A 21,500-nucleotide genomic window follows, 5' to 3' on the forward strand; every position below is an offset into this window, starting at 1 on the left:
CCTTCTGTGAGGAAATTATTTGGAATTATTTTAAAATGTGATTCTGTTTTGTATACCCTAAAACTGAATAAAGCGTAGGAAATGACAAATGTTTATTATTTAATGTTCCAGGGCTTCACCCAGCTGGGGATCTGCTTACAGATGTGTTAAGTTTAGGAAAATAGACCGAGTTGGAAAGTCAGTAAAATATTTTTAAAAATTTTAGACACAGTAATTTGGAGGTTTTAAAAAACAACGTAACTTGATGGTTTAATTAAGTGAAGTATGTAGGTTTCTAATAAACAGCAAGTCAGATTTATATTTAATTAGATTTAAAGACAACTTGCAACTAGATTTATCCATATTTCTGCTTTCATGACTTAGATTAATAGGTAATTGAGTTATACTGGCAATTCCAAATAAACATGTGGTCATATTTCTTTTTAATGAAGTCTATATTTTGGGCATTACTACTGAAGTGTTTATATGTCATTATGAGTTTTTACGTTCACTTGAGGCAATGTTCAACTTGGGTTGGAAAATTCTCATAAAGTGCAATTTATTCATTTCCTATTGATATTTAAATCAATAATTCTAAACTACGTAGTGATAGTCAATTATGTATTATTCATTAATATTTTCATATGCCCTTCTTAACTACCAAATGAAAGAAAAGATGTTGAAGGTTTTATTTTTAAGTTTCTTCTTCAATATGAGATCAGTATATAATCTATAAGAATGAATAAGAAAAACCACAATTATGATCGCTGATTCATGTAGCTCCTATGCTCTGAAAATATAGCTTTATTTTGTGAAGTTCAAAGCAGTCTAATGTTAAAATCCAGATCCTTTCTAGTATCTTCTTTAAACAGAGATAGGAAGAAATGAGTAGAGGAAGAACACAGTGTCAGGAGTGACTTCAGTAGTAGACCCCAGATATTTTAAGGATATGGAAGTCAGATAGATAATACAGCACCATGTGGAGTCAGGCCGCTGCTCTTTCTAGGGATCAGGAAGTAGGCACAGTGCGCCCTAACTGTCCCTGGTGGTCAGAGGTCACATATACTATGTAATTTAAGCTCCACAAATTCATACAGCCTCTTCACTGTTATAAGGCTTTTGGTCACCTCTGAAAAGAAAGAAACTCTTGGTCGCCTCTAGTATAACCAGTATTAAAATAAAAGACAGTATGAGCAGGCTCTCATATATGAATGACTGGCTAGTGTAGCTTGACCCTACTTTTCTCCTTCATTTTTCAATATAGAGAGGTATTTTAAATGTTTTACATTTGTGCGGAGGTTTCATGATTTTTCGGCTTCAACTTCCACTCTTCAGATCTGAATGAGTGTGGCCTGAAGCCGCGTCCCTGCAAGCATAGGTGCATGAACACTTACGGCAGCTACAAGTGCTACTGTCTCAATGGATACATGCTTATGCCGGATGGGTCCTGCTCAGGTATGTCAAGAATCTTAACTTTTGTGTAAGTGCTTTGGGCTTGATTTCTTTCATGTTGTGGTCTGGATGTGTGAAAATGAAAGTGGCCTCCCAGGCCCTCCCCCAAACAGGATGGATGTGAGTGTGTGTGTATATGTGTGTTTATGTGTCCCTAAGGAATTGAAAATCAAAATAAGAGCTGCCCCTTTTAGATGGCTAGCATTATTTTACCGTGGGTGCCAGTGTTAAATTGATTTGGACATGATTTTAGAAGAAGAATAACAAAACTAAGTGTGTTTTTTTAATGCTTTTCCCTTTCATCAATGTGGGAATAGAGCTAGTTCAGCTAGAAAAAGAACATTAGCGATTATTTCAGGACTGTGTTCTATCCATAAAGATGGACTCAAAACTGCTGGTAGAGAATCCATCAAGGTTGTTGATCGATTATAAACCACTCACAAATATCTTCTCACCTCATTTTTACATTTCATTATAATAGTCTAAGGACTAACTTATGTGCCTTTTCTTAAAAAAATGACAATATGAAAAAAAATGATTTTAGTAACATAAAAATAGATTTCAGCTGTGTCCTTGTAAGAAAGAAATGTATGTTGTGTCCTACTGTCATTTGGTTGGGTTATAAGATAGATGATGCCTTAATTCTCTGAAGGCTGAACACTGAATTGAGGTTGTGCTTATAGGATATCCAACAATTGATGACTTGATTTTATTTTTATAGAATTATCAGTTAAATTAGCTAATTATTGATCAATTAATTATCAGTTATCTCTAACTGGGTTGCATTTTGTAAAATAAACAAGGTTAGCTAATTTTAACTAGCATTGCATATTTTGCATGGAACACTTTGGAATGAGGTGTGTCATGTTTAATAACACATGACACTGATGCTGCAATCCTCCCACGTTGTGCAGCAGCTCAGTGGCAAATGTGCGGTCCCTCGAGAGAGCTAAGGTGAGGCCGAGACAGTCAGGTGGATGTTTCATTTAAGACCAGCACTTGGCATGAGCAATCTGGAAAAATACCTCTATTTCCCACTTCCATTGGCCAGTGGAAAAATTTCCAGATAACCTATGTGAGATCAAGTTTTACATATGTCTTTGAATTCCTCAAATGCCGTAGAGGCCTTCCGCAGATGAGACTGGTGCTGCTCATTCATTAGTCTTCTTAACCCCTAGAGGAGGAAAGTCTTTCTGTCCCTCTCCCTATTTTTGAATTTCTTTAGACTATTGAATAATTGAGGCCCCTTTATCTTCATTGTTGATTGAGTGTCACTGCCTTCAGGACAAGTTAAAGATACAGGCATTTCAGGTATGGGACGTGTTCTCTGTGTCAGCCAGTCACACTCGTTCCAGGTGCCCTGACGTGCTCCATGGCAAACTGTCAGTATGGCTGTGACGTTATCAAAGGACAGATTCGGTGCCAGTGCCCCTCTCCTGGCCTGCAGCTGGCTCTCGATGGGAGGACCTGTGTGGGTGAGTGGTCAAACCAAGCCTCTGTATCAGCAGCCTCTCGCGGAGAAGCAGGAAAGGGAAAGCTGACGGGAGTGAGGAACAAATATGATTAGCTGTCCTTCAGAAGATATCAGGTGTCCTGGAAGAGGACCTCTCTCTGTGAATGGACCATGGAGACCTTATTTTTTCTAAAAATGAGGGATAGGAGGAAGCTTCAAGTAAAGCTTTGGCAAAGGCATTGAAGTTGGAAGAAACACAGTGATCAGGGAAACAAGAGCTTAGTCTTTCTGGAATGTAAGGGGCAATGACTGATAAAGCTGAACAGGTAGATAGAGCTAGATTGTATGTATTGCACTCAAGTGATTTTTCCCCTGAAGATTAGGAAGGTAGTGTAGGATTGTCATTAAAAGTTAGGGCTTTGGTTTCGAAGCTACCTCTGCCACGTACTTTTTTTTTTTAAGATTTTATTTATTTATTTTTAGAGAGAAGGGAAGGGAGGGAAAAAGAGAGGTAGAGAAACATTGATGTGTGAGAGAAACATCAGTTGGTTGCCTCTCGCATACCTCCAACTGGGGACTGGGCCTGGCCCGCAACCCAGGCATGTGCCCTGGCCAGGAATTGGACTGGCAACAACATGAAACCAAGTGAGCCACAGCGGTCAGGATTTCTCTGCCATATACTTGATATGTAACCTAGGTAAGAGACTTCCTGTCTTTGAACTTGAGTCTCCTCATTTTTAAAATGGGAGTAATGGCACATAGAACCATTTTGAGGATTAAATGAGCTCACATGTGAAAAGAGTTTAGCTTGATACCCAGCATGTAGTAAGTACTCAATGGATGGAGGTGTTAGGTGATTCAAGAGACATTTATTGGTTACTTTCCATATTCCAGGCACTGTGGTAAGTGCCAGGATACACAGTAATGGACAAAGCTGACAAAATTTTGATCCTCACAAGGCTAATATTCTAATGGGGCAGACAGAAAAGAAACAACCAATAAAATAACAAACACTTCTAAGTGTGAAAATGAGGACTTAAGAGAAAAAGAAACAGGGTCCGATTTAGAAAATAAGGTAAGACCTGGACTGTGGGCCATGTGAAGAATCAGCCAAACAGGTGGAAATGATGCAGGCACTGCAGTGAACAAGAACTGCTGAGGTCTTGAAAGAAAGAAGGCCACGGTGGCTAAGTACAAAGTGGGGATTTGGGGGGGGGGGGTTGTCGTTTCAGATACAATCAGGTAGGTGGGGGCTATTTATTTAAGAACGTGGTTAGGAATGGGGATGTAATTAAAAAAACAAGCAGAGATAGTAGAAGAGTTTTAGGCACAAATCCAATTTTACATTGTGATAAAATCATTTCGATAGCTGATTGGGACTGCTTTGGGGCAGGTAAGACTGGCCAGGAAAAATCAGGTTAGGAGGCCTGGGAGATGGTAGCTTAGACTAGGGTAGTGGCAGTGAGTGAAGAGAAGAGGAGACAAATTCAAATAATCCTTCAGAGGTAGAATTAACTGGGCCTGATGATTTAGAGGAGAGGGAAACAGGGGTGTCAGGGACAGACAGCTCATGCTTTAGTTTAAGCAACTAGGGGTACAGGTGCAGTATGTGCTGAGATATGGTGGAGGAGGAGCAGGCAGCCTGGGTTAGCAAGGTGCATGGAAGTATGGCGATGTGGAATTTATGGAGCCTGTGGGGGCAACCGCTGGATAATATTTATGATGAGTCACTGTGTGCCATGAGGAAACTGCAGTTATTTATTTTAAAATATCCTCCATCAGAACATGTTATTGCTCTACCTAAAATACAGTTGACTTATGTTTCTAGATGTTGATGAATGTGCTACTGGAAGAGTTTCCTGCCCTAGATTTAGGCAATGTGTCAACACTTTTGGGAGTTACATCTGCAAGTGTCACAAAGGCTTCGACCTCATGTACATTGGAGGGAAATACCAATGTCACGGTAATAAACCTTTTTGCTGTTTCTTCCAGTGGTATAGATGGGTCTCTTACTTGTGCTGGTGACTGGGATGTGGGGGGAGAGGGTGCTGGCATTTAGCAAACAGAAGTCCAGTTCAACCAGTAGTAGTTCTGGATGCACAGGCACTTTATTTCTTCTATTTATCTGCTTAAAAAAATTTTTTGAAGCCATATGTATATTTCTATATCATTATATTTATCTACCAAATAAAGCTCTTTTTCTACTTTCTGATATAGATATAGATGAGTGCGCCCTTGGTCAGTATCATTGCAGCAACTTTGCCCGCTGTTTCAACATACATGGCTCCTACAAGTGTAAATGTAAAGATGGGTACCACGGCGATGGACTAAGTTGTGAGTGTGAGTAATACTTGTCTCCTAGCTCTCAATTCCAGCAAGAAATACACATTGCACAAAGGCCATTACTAGGGCAGATGAGGAGCAAGATTAATTTATCCAGGAAGTACAATTTTCATAACTGGTAATATTAGCCTCTGCTTTCTACAAACAATAAAATCACTTGTTCAGGTATTTAAAAAAATTAAAGATTCAGTAATACATTCTATTCTTAAAAGCATTTAATTCCTTGACTAAAATTTCTCAGTAGCTTCCCTTTAGCTGGCAAGAAATTTTAGAGCCCTCCTAGAGAATTTGATTTTCTTAAAATTAGAAATAAATGTTTGTTTGGTATTAGCATTAGATTATGATGGTGGGATAATCTGAAAATATTCCACATTTTTGGTTTCCTTATTTTATTATGCCTTCTAATTCTAAAAAATCCCCATATTCATCTGTTTTCTCTACATTTAGTACTGTTTTCCTTTTAAGTTTTTATGAGCTCTGTTTGTAGTATGAGTATATTAGTAGATAAACATGAAAAAAAAAAAACCTCCAAGATGAATGTTTCACAAACCAAAGGCCATAATTTACATACATTTCATATGACAAAAAACTTTTTTAAAATTCTGGAGTAAAATTTTTACTGAAAATCATGGCACATAAAATCATGTGGATCAAGATTTTTGAAGGATCATGTAGTCATGCTTCCCTGGGAATATATTGTATCAGGTAGATTAAATATTAATTTCTTTTGGTGAAGATAATCAAGGAAAAGTATTCTATAGATTATCTTGATGACCTCTTAAAATTTCTTTAAAAAAAACAATTATATAAATTAATAAGAGAAAGAAAAATCAGCTAAAACAATATGTAGAAGATTGAATAATAATGTTTTTGCATGAGCCAAATATATATAAAGTATGAAAGAGAAATTGGTCTTTAGACAGTCCTAAACTTTTTTTTAAGTATATTTTATTGATTATATTGTTACAATAGTTCCAATTCTTTCCCCTCTGCTCCCCTCCGCCCAGCACCCTCCCTCCCCCAATAATACACCCCCAAGTCCATGCCCATGGGTCGTACATACAAGCTCTCCCACTTCACCCTTTCATATATTCTTCTTCTTTTTTAAAAAAAATATTTATTTATTTATTTATTTTAACAATAAAAAATAACAATCCCTCCCTCTCAGACTTAAGACCCTTTATAATCTTATAAAGGACAATGGGCGAAGGTCTCAGGCTCCGCTAGCTGCTTTAAGCTGGACATGGTCATTGTCCTACCTACCCTTGGGTCCAGAAATCCATAATAAGAGTGGGGGTATGGAGGGGAGGGTAGCCTTCCCACATGGGGAAGGATCGTGCAGACTCCAGGTCAGCTGGCTGTCCCCGGAGCTAAACTTGATTTTATAATATATATGTACCATAATGATACTTAACACAGACTCTATATATACATTTCTCATATTTTAAAAAAGAATATTACTGCATTTTTAAAAATGTCATTGATTGCCATTTGTTTTCCACTTTATAAATACAACTTTGTATTTCAAATACTGCATTTCATTATAGAAACACCAGTATAATTTCTGCATTCACCCCAAGTTGGTTGACTATGTACCATACATTATATATGCACTTATTGGTTATTTAGAAAACAGCATCATTTATAGTTGAGGAATATTCTAAATGTGAAAAGTAAGCCTAGTTGGCACATATTTTGATATGTTTGTTTCTTACAATTGATGTTTTAATTTTGGGGGAAGACATGGTTAAACACTAATGTAAATCTTTTGACTCTTTTAGATATTCCAAAAGTCATGATTGAACCTTCAGGTCCAATTCATGTACCAAAGGGAAATGGTACCATTTCAAAGGGTGATGGAGGACACAGTAATTGGATTCCTGAGGTAGGAAGTACTAGGTGGCCTCCGAAGACACCATATATTCCTCCTGTCATTACCAGCAGGCCTACTTTTAAGCCAACAACAAGACCTACACCAAAGCCAACAGCATGGCCTACTCCACCTCCACCCCCACCCCCTCCCACAGAACTCAGAACACCTCCACCACCACCAACCCCAGAAAGACCAGTCATCAGACTGACAACTGTAGCACCAGCCACTACCACATCTCCAAGAGAGATTACAGTTGACAACAGGATACATACGGATCCTCAGAAACCCAGAGGAGATGTATTCAGTAAGTCATGTAAATGTTTGCACATTTTTTTGAGTTTTTTCAGTTTTATTGAGATGTAATTGACATATGCACTGTATAAGTTTAAGGTGTACAGCATAATGGTTTGACTTACATATATTGTGATATAATTAACCACAAGAACTTTAGTTAACATCTTCATCTTATATAAATACAAAAGAAGAAGAAAAATTTGTTTCCTTGTGATGAGAACTCTTAGGATTTACTCTCTTAACTTTCCTATGTACCATGCATCAGTGTTAACTGTAGTCGTCATGTTGTACATTACATCTCTAGTACTTATTTCTAACCAGAAGTCTGTAACTTCTGACCACCTTCATCAGTTCCTCCTCCCCCAGCTCCCTCTTCTGTTAATCATAAATGTCTCTTTTCTATGTGTTTCTTTTCAGATTCCTCACATAAATGAGATCATATAGTATTTGTCTTTCTCTTCTTACTTATTTCACTTAACGCAATGCCACCAAGGTTCATGTGTTGTCGCAAATGGCAGAATTTCCTTTTTATGACTGAATAGTATTTCATTGTACATACTATATATATACACCACATTTTCTTTATCCATTTATCCATCACTGGATACTTAGGATGTTTTAATGTCTTGGCTATTGTGAATAATGCTGCTATGAACTTGGAGTGCAGAGATTTTTATGACATAGTGTCTTCATTTCCTTTGGATATATTTCCAGAAATAGGATTCTTGGATCATATGGTAGCTCTATTTTTAATTTTCTGAGGCACCTTCATACTGTTTTCTCCAGCGACTGCACCAGTTTACAAGCCTGCTAACAGTGCTTGAGGGCTTTTCTTCCCTCCTCAAACCTATCGTCTCTTGTCTTTTTGATGTGAGGTATGAGATGACATCTCACTGTGGGTGTGATTTTCATTACCCCAATAATTAGTGATGTTGAGCATCTTTTCCTGTTATCTGTTAGTCATTCATGTATCTTCCTCAGATACATGTCTATTCAGATTCTTTGCCCATTTTTATTTGGATGATGATTATTATTATTTTGCTAGTGAGTTGTATGAGTTCCCTGTATATTTATATATTAACCCTTATCAGGTATATTGTTTGCAAATATTTTGCCCATTTCATAGGTTGTCATTTTATTTTGTTGTTGTTTTAAAGATTTTATTTATCTTTAGAAAGAGGGGAAGGGAGGGAGAAAGAGAGGAGGAGAAACATGGATATATGAAAGAAACATCAGTCGGTTGCCTCTCGCATGCCTGCAACCAGGAACCTGGCCCACAACCCAGGCATGTGCCCAGATGGGAAATCGAACTGACAACCTTTCAGTTTGTAGGATGATGTGGAGTGCACTGAGCTACACCAGGCAGGGCTTGTTGATTGTTTTGTTGTTGTTGTGGAGAAGCTTTTTAGTTTTATGTAGTACACTTGTTTATTTTTTATTATGTTGCTGTCCTTTATGTGTAATTTCCAAAATATCATTGCCAATACCCATGTCAAGGAGCTTTGACCTATGTTTTCAGGTTTTATGTCCAAGTATTTAATGTATTTCAAGGTGATTTCTTGTGAGTGGCATAAGATACAGGTCTGGTTTTATACTTTTGCATGATTATCCAATTTACACTTTACTCCATTTGAGTATTCTTCACCCCCTTATCAAATATTAGTTGACCGTATATGCCTGGGTTTATTTCTGGGCTCCCAATTCTGTTCCACTGGTCTCTTGTCCCTGTTTTTATGCCAGTACCATATATTTTTAATTACTGTAGCTTTACAGTATAGCTTGAAATCAGGAATTGTGAGGCCTAATATGTTGTTCTTCTTTCTCAGGATTGCTTTGGCTATTTGGGGTCTTTTGTGTTAGCACATTTTAAATAAGCTCTTATGATGACATTTCAGCTATAGGCCATGCTGTACAAAGTATGTCTTATTCCCCCACCATTCAATATTGTAAAGAGATGAATAAAAGTCAGAGGGTTGGGCAAATAAAAATGTGCTTAGAAATGGAGGGAATATCACAGTCATATAGGAGATCACATCTCCTATCCAGTATGAGAATTCTCATAACATATCCAGATTTACACAAAAACTCTCAGAGATGTGGAACTTGCTGTATCATGTGCCATTTAACTTTCACTGTCCATTCATTTAACACTAAGCATTTTTTAGTGAGTTTTAAAATGCCAAGACCTGTATTACACATTGGGCTTACAAAGATAAAACAGAAAAGGTGGCAGTCTGGTGGGAGAGGCAGATTTGTGTAGGACATTTTGGGAGTAGGCAGAAGGGGACCTAATGATCCTTTGGGCAGGGAGTATTTGGGGTGGGAAACTTCCTGAATGAATTGGGGCAAAGAGGATGAGAAAAGGGAGGCGTTATAGGTAACAGGGACACTACAACAAAGGCACAATGGTAGGAAGAAGCAGAGCATATGCAATAAACTACCCAGAGGGTTGAGTTAGGGATCCGTGAGAAAAACTGCAGTTATCCTGTGCACTTTCTGAAAACTGGTGGGTAGATCTGGAGTGGGGCTTGAGTAAAGACTCCCAGGTTTTTAATGGGTGACTGGGTAAAGGGTGGTGCCATCAATGGAGATGAAAGCTGTAAGTTAACAAAGCAAGCTTTGAAGGAGGAAGAGGTTCCTTTATTACCAGACCAAAGTTTGCAATTTTACAACTTTATCTGTTTCCTGTATTTTTCCATTTGTCATATTTCACTTTGTTTATTCTTGGTTACTTTTGCTTTGCCTCCTCTCTCCTCTTTGCCTTTTGACGCCACTAGTTTCTTCTTATTCTTTTCCCATTCCCCATGATGAAACCAAACTTTGCTCCTTTTGGACTGAACGCTTTTCCAATTTTCTACCAGGTGAAAAGAATACTGACACTTATAATTTTCTTTTTAAGAGAAATGCTTTGTTTTGCTATATGTGACTTACAATTAAATTTTTTCTTCTAGGTCATTGTCCATTTAAAAGGAAGAGTCCCTAATTCTTACATAGTTGTAATTGTATATGTCTGGGGCAATAGGTACAAATTTTAAAGGGATTAGATGGTAGACCCAATAATATATTTCATATGAACATATCTCTTATTTTTGAAAAGCATATTTTTTTGTAATTTTTATCCTCCCACCTTTTTTTCCCTCTCCTACCCTTCCTCCCTCTCTCTTTCTCCTGTCTCTCTTTTCTTCCTCAATATTTTTTTTAATCTCTTTGTGATCATACAATGCAATGTTTATTCATGAGTGCTTAAGTAAGTATAGTATTTATATTATTCCATGCCTTAAGGTAGGGTCAAAAGAACTTGGCTATTTAATATAAAAAGACACTCTGACATAGGCGTCAACATCTTTCTGAATCTCTTAATGTTTTCTTTTTCTTTGTGAAGGCCTCTCTTTCTTCCCATTATTTTTCTTCATACCAACACACATATGAATTTAAAATAACATTGAAGTTCACCAATAGAATGTAGCAGGATAAAATTGGGGAAACGTGGAGTTCCAATGATGTTAGGGCAGTCATTCTAATAGAGTGTGATCCTAAAGATAGGCCCTGGGAAGAATTACCTTGACCCTGTGCCAAGGCCATTGCATGCCACAGCTAGCATTGCTGTCTTGGGACACTCCTGCGGAAAATCATATCCCCCCTCTCACTTCATCTTCAGCTATAGCTGCTGGTCAGTGTGAGCACGAATGAGGTTGTTTGGACACTTCTTAATTTTCTGGCTTGTGATTGTAGGGAATATTTTAAATAAGGGAAGGGTTCCCCATTTTTAATTTAGGACAAATAACTGGTGTTTATTCACTGTGGAAACAGAAAGACCTTATCACTCTTTTAGTTCAACACCATTTCTTCATTTAGTATTTTCTTCACTTCTGGCATAAGAAGTTCTTAAGACATTTTTATTTGCCACACAGGTCTGAGAATAAAACTTGGCTTTCCTCATTTCATGAATTTTCAGGTGATGTTAATTACCGACACTGTTTGTAAGTCTCTAGATATCCCAAACGTCAATAATTATGTTCTTCTTTACATTGAAAGATACATTATTTTAATGGAAGAGGTTGTTAAACAGTATGCTTTTTTTAATAGTATGTGTGTGCCTGTTATGGTTTCCTGAGAAAAGACTGTAAAGATACTCTTAAAGGAACTAAGAAAGAAAAAAAATACCCAAGAATACATCACTAGCCCAATTTCTCCCTGGATTCTAGACTAGTATATCACCTGCCTATGTAACCCCTCTAGTGGGATGAAACTAGGTGTTCAGACAGCATGTTGAATTGCACCTCAGCTTCAACCCAAACACACTTCTACCCATCGTCTTTCCACCCTAGGATATGGCACCTTCATCTGACAGTAGCTAGAGCCAAAGGGCTTGGAGTCATCCTAAATTACTCTTCTTATACCCACATCCAATCTGTAAAAAAATCCTGTTAGCCCTGTCTTCAAATTAAATGGAAACCGTGACCACTGCTTGCCATTTCCAATGCTGCCGCCCTGGCCCTGGAGTACAGTCCATATGAATTGTGGAATACAGCATATTTCACATTTTAGCAAAGTAATAAGCTGTATATGCTGTATATGATGTACTGATGCATGTTGATGTTTCTACAGTGAAACATATAAATACTTACAATAATTTGTCCACTAAAGGTTAGATGAAGTGTAGGTTAGCTTTGCTACCTAGTGTTACAGAAACAGCTTTTGGATTTCAGAATTCGGGGAAGAATAGCTTCTTCCTGCTTCCACCTTTGCCCCTCTGTGGTCTCTTCTCAACTCAGCAGCCAGTGATATTTTAAAGTCAATGAGATGTCCTTGTTCAAAGTTCTGCATTAGCAGCACTTAGTTCAGGAAGACCTTCAGCCCTGCCATTGTCTTACAAAGTCCTAAATTATCTCGTCTCCTAGCACTCTGCCTTCTTCACTTCACTCCAGCTCCTCTAGCCTCTTGCTGTTCCTCAGACTTCTCCCTGCAAAGGACTTCTACTCCAGCTGTTCCTGCTCCCTGGAACGCTAGCCCCAGCTGTCAGCTTGGCTCACTTTCTCACCTCTTTATACAAATCTCTGCTTACCAGTCAGGCTACCCTGACCCCCGCCCCCATTCAATACTGTGACCTCCCCAGCCACCACCAGCACACCTGAAGTCACTATTTTTCAATCTTTTTTTTGGAAATAGTACTTATCACCTTCTAACTATTTACGTATTTATGTCGTATTTTGTTCATTAGTACATTTCCTGAACCTAGAATAACTCCTGGCACTTAATTGGCACTTAAACACCACAAAGAGATGAGTAAATAGATTGATCACTTGTAACTTTTAAAAATAAAATAATCATTATATAATCAAATTTTCCATACAAACCCTAGTTTAATATATAAACACATTCATCTATTTCTGAAAATTAAAAAGTGTATTTTTTCCTGATTGTTACTTATTTTTATATTGTGGAGAGCTTTTTAAAATTATGCTTCCAGCATTATTTCCTTTTTTCCCTCCCTCCCTCTCTTTCTCCCTTTCTTCCTTCTTTTTGAAGATTGATATTCTATTCAGTACATTATTATTATATTTTAAATAGATATTACCTTTATTTTTGTTTTTTCAATAACAGTTTACAGTTAATATTACTCTGTATTAGTTTTGGGTATACAGCGTAGTGGTTAGATAACCATGTACTTTGTAGCACAGTCCCCCTATATATCAAGTACCCACCTGGCCCATACCTAGTTATTACGGTATTATTGACTGTATTCCCTATGGTGCAGTTTATATCCTTGTGACTGCTCTGTAACAGTCCATTTGCATTGTACTTCTTAATCCCTTCACTTTCCTCATCCAGCCCTCCAGCCCTCTGCCTTCTATCAGTCTGTTCTCTGTATCCAGAGGCTATTCAGTGGATTAGCAGATCTAAAAATTTGATGTTAATGAGAAAAAGGAAATTATGTCAATTCAGAAATGTCTCAAAGTACCTATTTCCTAGCTTCTGAAATTAGTTCAAATAATTTTTTAAATTTTAATTTATTGACTTTTTAATTTTTTTTAGAGAGAGGGAGGGGGCGGGGCGGGGGGGATGTTGCTTTGTTGTTCCACTTATTTATGTGTTTATTGGTTGATTCTTGCATGTGCCCTGACTGGGAGTTGAACCTCCAACGCTTGGTGTATCCGGGACATTTAACAAACTGAGCTACCCAGCCAGAACCTAATTTTTGATTTATGCTTTTACTATGTGAAAGTAGGCCTGTGTGAAGGTACACACATTTTTAAATGTAGGAAATATTTAAGAAACAACCCCTTAAAACAACATTTTCTGTAGGTATAAACAAAATATCGTTGAAGCTAGAGTTTTTGTCTTTTTACTGCTCCTGCTTAAGAAAGGAGCTCAAAACAGCAAAAACGTTATTTAAACTTTAACTAAGTGGTACAGATGGGTTAGTTATAATAACCTTTTGCATTTTCATTGATGGTCTAAAAACTTTTATCTAAACAAACATCAGTTACTTATGTGATAATGTTATGAGGTTTAAAAAAATTATGCCAATTATATTCAGATCTCTAAAGTGACTAACATCCCTTCCAATAACCCATCCCACTGTTGGGATATTCTAACTTATATTTAACCCAGTCATGAAATTACAATTCTGGGCCAGTTCTCTTCAGTACTGTCAGGTGCTCAGCCAGTCAACTGTTACCTGACCCCGCACTCCATGTATTCAAGGAACACTCTCAGGAAATCATCTGTTTCTTCTTGGGGTTCAGTACTTTCAGTTTCATAAATCTTTTCTTAGAAATATTGTTGTTGTCTTTTTTAAACTTGCTTAGCAACCTTTTTTGGCTTGCCCTTTGAATATTCTTTGTTTTTCAAATCTGTTCCAAATTCTAGGGCCCAAAGATGCTTAATAGTCAGATCTTACCCAATATCGATTGCAAGGGGAATCTTTTTAGACTTGATTTTCTGATCTGCATCATTTCCCTCTGTTGCCAAGTGTGTTAGAGTGCAGCTGTTTACCCCCAAATATATTCCCCTCAAACAGTCAGACAATGCCTGGTACATTCACAGTAGGCATGCAAAAATGTTTGTTGAATGGAGTGAAATGAAATTTTATATTGGATTCAATTTTTAAAAATCGAAGTAATTCTTCATATGCTCAGACTAGCTAAGTTTAACTTGTTGATTTGATAGTCACCCCTCAAATCATCAAAGTTACTTCAACTTACGGTCTTTCTCTTATCCTGATATAGTTTAATATAGCCATTGAAAAGAAGCATTCTTTAGAAAACTCTAAATCTAACATACTTCAAAATTTTAAGCAGGATGTTAACGATGAAAAGGCTTTGAAAGGGAATATGAAAATAAGGTGGAGGCATTTGAAGCTGAGAGTTTTAAACTACGGCTAAGGATACAATACAGTGAATCAAAAGATCTAATTTTGATTCCCAGCCCTGTTATTTATGAGTTTTGTGACTTTGGATAAGTTACTATGCTTTCCACTTCAACTTTCTCATCTGTAAATGGAGGTAATATCTTTAGCTTTATATTTGCATTGAGTGCTTTCCAGGATCAAACATAATACAAGTAAAAGTGTTTGTGAGTTATTAATTACTATGAAATATAAAATATCACAGTATTTTATAGAAATAACTATGGTAAGAAACATTAAAATAATATGTGATTAAGGAAATAACCTTTTATGTGTGATATGAAATATTAAGCATTATTTTTAAAATAATTCCAACTTGAGGGACCCTTGGACTTTAAAATTGTGTGAATAGAATTATAATAACATGTATTGGCAGTGCTAGCACTATAGGCCTGAAGAGCAACGCTGAAGTCCACAGATAACATGAAATTCCTTTTCTTTCACTTACGGGACAGACCAGTAATTCCCAAAGTGTGTTTGATTGAACATTAGTTCTCTGGAATATTATGCAAATGTGTGCCCAAAGAAGTTGTGAGGCCAAATAAATTTGAGAGATCCTAGGCTTAGTAAACTAAATAGGTTTGTTAACTGTAGGACTTCTTAATATGCTAATGGTCATTGTGAATCTTTCAGAGTGGCTTATCGTGTGTGTTATTTAACTGTTGGGATTCGAGTTCATTGTCACCAATTCGGGTCAGGCGGAGCTGAACTAAAAATGTGTAGAGACTAGTCTCCACAAAACTGAATAGTCTTCTCCCATTAGCTTCTATTTGCATGGTTTCTGACACCAGTGGGTTTGGTCTTGGACTTCAGAAGAGCCTGCTGGAGGTTTGGAGTTGGGAGGACAGAAAGGTAGTGGCAGGCATAGAGCAAGAAAAGTCGATTTAATATGTGGCATGCCTGCCTGGACACAGGCGTGATGTAAGGGATTGCTAACAAGTTGGAAACCAAGACCCAGAGACAAATGTCTGGTACCAGAGCAGATAGGATCTATCCTGGAGCAAAGAAGATAACTAACACTTTATGCAGAAGGAAGGGAAGATAGGGGAAAATGCATTCTAGTCTAGCAAGATAATGAAATATTATGCAGTGGTGTTTTTTGTAAAATACTTAATGAGTTGGGAAAACACCCATGTTTTTAAAATGTTAGGTGAAAAGAATCGTCGGCAGCCGTCCGTCTCGAGAGACGATGGTGTAGCTTCTTAAGAGTCTATCTGCACCGCCGAGAATGGCTGTGCAGTCCGACTCGGGAGTGACACGGTATCTGTCTCCTCCCGTGTTGAATCGACATCTTGCGATGACGCTGGAGTGTCCTCTCCAGTGGAGCTGAAGCTACAGAGCCTGGGCAGGGTGATATGGAGGGTCTGCTGTTGCCCATGCAGCAGACCCCCCCACTCTTCGCAGCTGAAGGGTCCAAGGGAAAGACGGAGTCAATACAGCTTGGCTTCAGGTGCGCCGCAGGAGTTGCCAGTGTTGACTACAACGTCAAACCGCCTTAGGGACTCCGGCTCCGGATTTTCTGTCGGGGTTTACTCCCTTAGCCTTTCCCCTGAAGAGGTATGCCGCAAGGCAGCGGAGGTTTTTTGGAGTCAGAGTTTTCCTTCTCTAGGTGAAAAGAATATACAATACTATATATACCATTTGGCCCCATTTCTGTGTAAAATGCATGCCTCCATATGTCTGAATGAATATATAAGTCTGGAAGAAAAGAGACCAAAATGGTCATCATGGATCTATCCAGTTTATATTTGGGGGCATTTTCATTTTTTTTTTTTTTGTTAGCCTCATGCTGTGTTTGTTTTTTAATCTTTCCATTGCCGCTGTCATTAGTCACAGTAATTCAGTATGGCACTAATTCCTTGGGAGAGGGGCCAGTGGTACCTGAATCCCACTCTCTCCAGCAGTGTGTTGTGTATTTTGAAAAAGTACACCAGTAGATTCTAACTCTTAATCATGCTAATTTTATTTAGAACATATTAAAAGCTCTGGTTGTTGTGACTCAGTGGGTTAGAGCATCGTTCCATAGACCAGAAAGGTCACAGGTTTGATTCCCAGTCAGGGCACATGCCTACCTAGGTTGTGGGTTCAGTCCCCGACTGGGGCACATACAAGAGGCGACCAATGGATGTTTCTCTCTCATATCTATGTTTCTCTCCCTCTCTCCCTCTCTCCCTCCCTTCGCCTCTCTCTAGGGTCAATGAGCATGTCCTCAGTGAGAATTTAAAAAAAAAAAAAATTAGGGTTAGGGTTCAAAAACTAAATAAAAATTCATTAAAGGTTTTATTAACTTCTATTTTTAACCTTTCAATTTTTTCTTTACAATCAAAAGTGTCAGGTGTGTCCAGTTTTGGCCAGGAAGCTCAGATTACTGCAAGGAATAGAATATCCCTTGGCCCAGGAAGCAGATTTTTTTCAGTGTTGTCAGAGCCCATTTGAACTGCAGTCATTGAGGATGCTGATCTAAAATGTAGATTCCTCATCCCTCCGACACATGTACTACGTCAGACTGTCTAGGGAAGTACGGCCCAGTCTTTGCTGTGTGTACAAGAAATGTGGGGTCCTGTGAAAATGAAAACTGCCGTTGAGTCAGGCTGTAGTAGGACCTGCAACTCTGCATGTCTTAACAAGCTCAGCGGTCGCACTGCTGACCTGTCCACCACACTTGAAATAACAGGGCTGTGAGAACCAGAACGGCAGCCCCAATCCAGCAGAGCCCAGTCCTCAGCGGAGAAAGAAATAGCCATATGTGAGGCTTTAAAATGTAGCAGTTGTTCCTAAATTGTAGCATGTGGCATCTGGCTCATAGGAAGGGAAGAAGAAAGGTGTTGCAGATAAAGATCCTCTACAGACTATGATGTAATATGTATCAGATGCTCTTATGGATGGCCACATCAGACACCAGATTCCCTGTTGCTGGGTTCTTCTAAATCAGGAAGGAGAAAATTGCTTCCTTTTCGCTGATTGCTGCTTCACTGCATGCTGTCCACAGAGTCTGTCTCTCGTTTCCCTTCAACAGATTTGACGGTCTGTGACTGGTGTGATCACATTGTTCTTAGTCATGGAAATACAGCCTCTTTTCTGATTGTCTCTGGTGATGAGTAAAAAGATTGTTTCTGCTGAGGGTTGAAAAGGTCTGCAAACTGGTTTGCTTTCTGGTAAACAGCAAGGCCTGCAGAAACCCCAAAGAGATGCCTGGCCTCCCCATGAGGATGAAATTTCTGCAAGTGTTTTGAAGGAATAAGTTGTCAGTGCTTACAGGTCAGGATCTGGTGCTGTGCATTCTGAAAGGTTTCAAGATTTTCAATTTATATTTTAATTGGATCCTATAGTGGCTGGTAAAAATAAAAAAAAAAGTTTTCTCTGGAAAGTATAAATTGAGTTCTGGGTGAATGTGACCAAAGGCAGAAATCATACTTTTTTTAAAGTTGTGTGCACATTTGTCGACAGTGTTGTAATGAAAAGTGTGGCGCTCAGTTACTCTGTTACCGAGTCCTGTCACTACATCTTTTTATGCCTTTGTTTCTTCATCTGTAAGTGGGGATAATAACAGCATCTACCTCATTGGGCTGTTGTGAAATTAGATGACAGAGCACATTTAAAACTCTTACCCCAGTGCTTGGCATAAACTAAGAACTCAGTGCGTTCTAGCTAGTGCTACTTCCGCTTACGTTGTTAAATTCATGTAAATGGTAATGATAGCATTTCTTACTTACCTAAGAAAAATTCAGCCCTATTTTGTGTTCTTGTTCTAAATGTTTATATTTTTTTGATGCTTTTTATTATGGTTCATTCAAATTTTAATGTTATTTTTGGCTAACCAGGTCCTTTTGAAACAAGTTGATTTGCAAGTGCAAGCTATCAGGTGAGCAGACAAAAGGAGAATAGAAAGCTGCAACTTCATATATCCTTTCTTATGACCAGATCATTGGACTGTCCTGTTTGGGTGTTTATAGAACCTACGTGAACAGCTGTGATGTTAGAGACAGCAGTGCAAACAGTGACAACAGCCTTTGCACAGACAATGCCCAGAAGGGAAATTTCCATGATGGGTCTGATCAATATCAGAAATGAAAGCTCCCTTTCTTCCTTTAAAGTGATTCTTTTGGCCTGAGGGCACTGACATCTGTGCCCCACATCCATGGGCTTCTGCGACACCCCAGGTGACCAAGCTGCATCCAGTCCCAGTGGACCTGTTGGGGTCTGCCCAACACCTGCATTCTGGTGTGCAGGACTCAGTCCTCACAGAACTGAACCTCTAAGGTTCCTTTGGCTTAGAAGAGAGAAGGAGAACAAAACCTGTGAAGTGCACTTTTAGTCTAGAAAAGCTGCATTGTCGTCCTTACGGTCATACCTACAGAAGAGCCATCTTTTAGATGTTCTGTTCTCCTGAGCAGAGCTTGAGGTTGTTCTGAAACTTGACTAAAGGAGAAATAGGAGTCATAAAAATTGGACTTATTATTGAGTAGCTGTGTCTTGTGTGCCACCTTTCACCAGAGATTTAATTTTTTTCTAGTTCCGCTATTTACCCTTCACCAAAGGTGTTTTATTTTTTTTAAAGGTTTTATTTATTTATTTTTAGAGAGAGGGGAAGGGAAGGAGAAAGAGAGGGAGAGAAGCACGAATGTGTGGTTGCCTTTTGCACACCCTCAACTGGGGATCTGGCCCGCAACCCAGGCATGTGTCCTGATTGGGAATTGAACCTGTGATCCTTTGGTTCTCAGGTCAGTGCTCAATCCATTGAGCCACATGATCCAGGGCTGTTTTTTGAACTTTTTAGATTCTTCCTGTGGGATGAAAGCTTTGGCAAACCGGGGCTTATGTCTGTGGAACCTAGCAACCTTTTCCTTTTTGCTTGTAATCAGTAGATAACTAGGAATTTTCTCTAATGTGGTTTAGGAAATTTCAGAAACTCTTTTCCTTCTCCCTGGTCATTTAAAGCTGTAATACATATGTTCTTCATCTTGAGAGGAAAAATGGGGGCAGCGAAGAAAGGAGAGGGCGGAGGCTGGAGAGAGGAAGAGGAGGAAGGGGGAGGAGAGGAGGAGTGAGAGGCAAGGCTGCCTCATAAAATCCTTGTCATTCATCCCCACACTGTAGTCTTTAAAAATCACTAGGTTTTGCCACTTGAAAGCCCCTTCAGAATATTAGGAAATCTACATGTGTGCCCTTCTCTTTAGATGAACTAAACCTCTAAGCATAGAATTTAAGACATTGTTATCTTTAACCTTTTAGTTCAACAACAAATGCCAGAACCGCCCTGGGTCATGTCGTGGGAGTCACCCAAGAACAGAAACAAAATTTGCAAACCTGCCTTTCATAAACAGTGCTTACACTTTGCTATAGCCACCCTTTAGGAGCAGGCTGGCAGTGGGAGGTGCGTATCATAATATTTATATTCACCTCACTGTGCTTACTCTTAGCACTTTTTGAGTAAAATATACAACTGACTATTTGGGAAACCTCATTTATGAACTCGGATTATATATTAATATTATCATATTCATGGGGAAAATATATTTAGTAGAAAGTACTGGGCCAGACTTTCTTTTAAGATGTTTCCTGCTTATTTGCGAGGCTGACCCTTCTCTCGGGTCCCAGGGCTCCCAGGCGTTAGGAAAGCACCCTAGGCCTCTGAAACCAATCCCACCACAGTTTTATCCACTGGCTCCTTCCTTCAGTGCCTGTACATTCCCCTTCCTTGTGGTTCATGCGGAAGGATGGAAGCAGCAATGGGCAGGAGGTTTTCTGGTAGGTGAAAACATTGAACAATATGAGAAAAAATTGTAGGCAAAAATGTTTTCAAGACTTAATTTTTTAGTTAATATTGGTCATAACTGTCCTCTGCTGTCCTCTCCCTTCTGTTCATTCTTCATGGTACAGCCAGAATGGTGTACCTCATCTTGGCACTGCTCTGTGACAATCTTCAGAGCCCTCCAGTTTCTACCAGAATAGAGTCCAAATTTTTTTCAGGCCTTTAAAAGGCCTTGCAGCATCTGCCTGCCTCAGTCTTTCGGTGCCTTTCATCTCGCCTCCTGTGAGCCCTGCTGCTGCAGTGAGGATTCAGCCCCACACTCCTACGTTCCCCAGGGCGCCAGCGCGCAGTAACTCATCCTTCGAGCCCTGGTGTAAGTCTCACCTCTCGGAGATTTTCGTGCATCCGTCCTCTCCCTGCCAGCTCAGCCGGCCAGCCCCCTTTCTGCTCACCCCCATGCTCTCATAGCCTCCTCTACCTCACGTTTAAAGCATTCATTACCTGGGGAAATGGTTAGGTGTCTGTCTTCAGGTCTGGAATGTAGATCTTACGAAGGCAACACTGTGCTCTTTGCTTCCCGAAAAGCACAGCCCAATCAGTGCCTCGTACGCAGTGGATGACTACTTTCTTGATTGATTGCATTAGCACCCGAATGGAATAAGGGGCGGGGTGGCTGAAAAGAGGAATTCTATTATTAAATTTCTCATCCTTTTTTAATCTTTAAAATTATACCATTCTAATTCTGAGAATTAATGGTTCAACTACAGAGGATAGTTGATATGTATTTGTTTTTATAAAACATATGTTCGTTCGTTCGGCAGCCGTCCGTCTCGAGAGACGATGGTGTAGCTTCTTAAGAGTCTATCTGCACCGCCGAGAATGGTTGTGCAGTCCGACTCGGGAGTGACACGGTATCTGTCTCCTCCCGTGTTGAATCGACATC

General features: G+C 39.0%; 1 protein-coding gene across 10 annotated transcripts in view; it reads left to right on the forward strand.

The window, feature by feature from the left end:
- Positions 1 to 21,500, forward strand: part of NPNT (nephronectin) — a 77,254-nt gene that overhangs the window by 39,993 nt on the left and 15,761 nt on the right. For all 10 annotated transcript variants that reach the window (XR_016509049.1, XM_090266381.1, XM_090266373.1 and 7 more), the window contains 5 exons: positions 1,315 to 1,434; positions 2,787 to 2,906; positions 4,713 to 4,847; positions 5,102 to 5,224; positions 7,009 to 7,404. Coding sequence is in view for 9 of the 10 variants with exons in the window: in XM_090266381.1 (XP_090122507.1) it covers positions 1,315 to 1,434; positions 2,787 to 2,906; positions 4,713 to 4,847; positions 5,102 to 5,224; positions 7,009 to 7,404 (894 nt within the window). In the remaining variant the exon portion in view is untranslated. The remainder of the gene's footprint in view (positions 1 to 1,314; positions 1,435 to 2,786; positions 2,907 to 4,712; positions 4,848 to 5,101; positions 5,225 to 7,008; positions 7,405 to 21,500) is intronic.

The sequence above is a fragment of the Furipterus horrens genome, unplaced genomic scaffold (assembly GCF_987537825.1).
Source record: "Furipterus horrens unplaced genomic scaffold, mFurHor1.1.pri manual_scaffold_2, whole genome shotgun sequence".
Lineage (NCBI taxonomy): Eukaryota > Metazoa > Chordata > Mammalia > Chiroptera > Furipteridae > Furipterus > Furipterus horrens.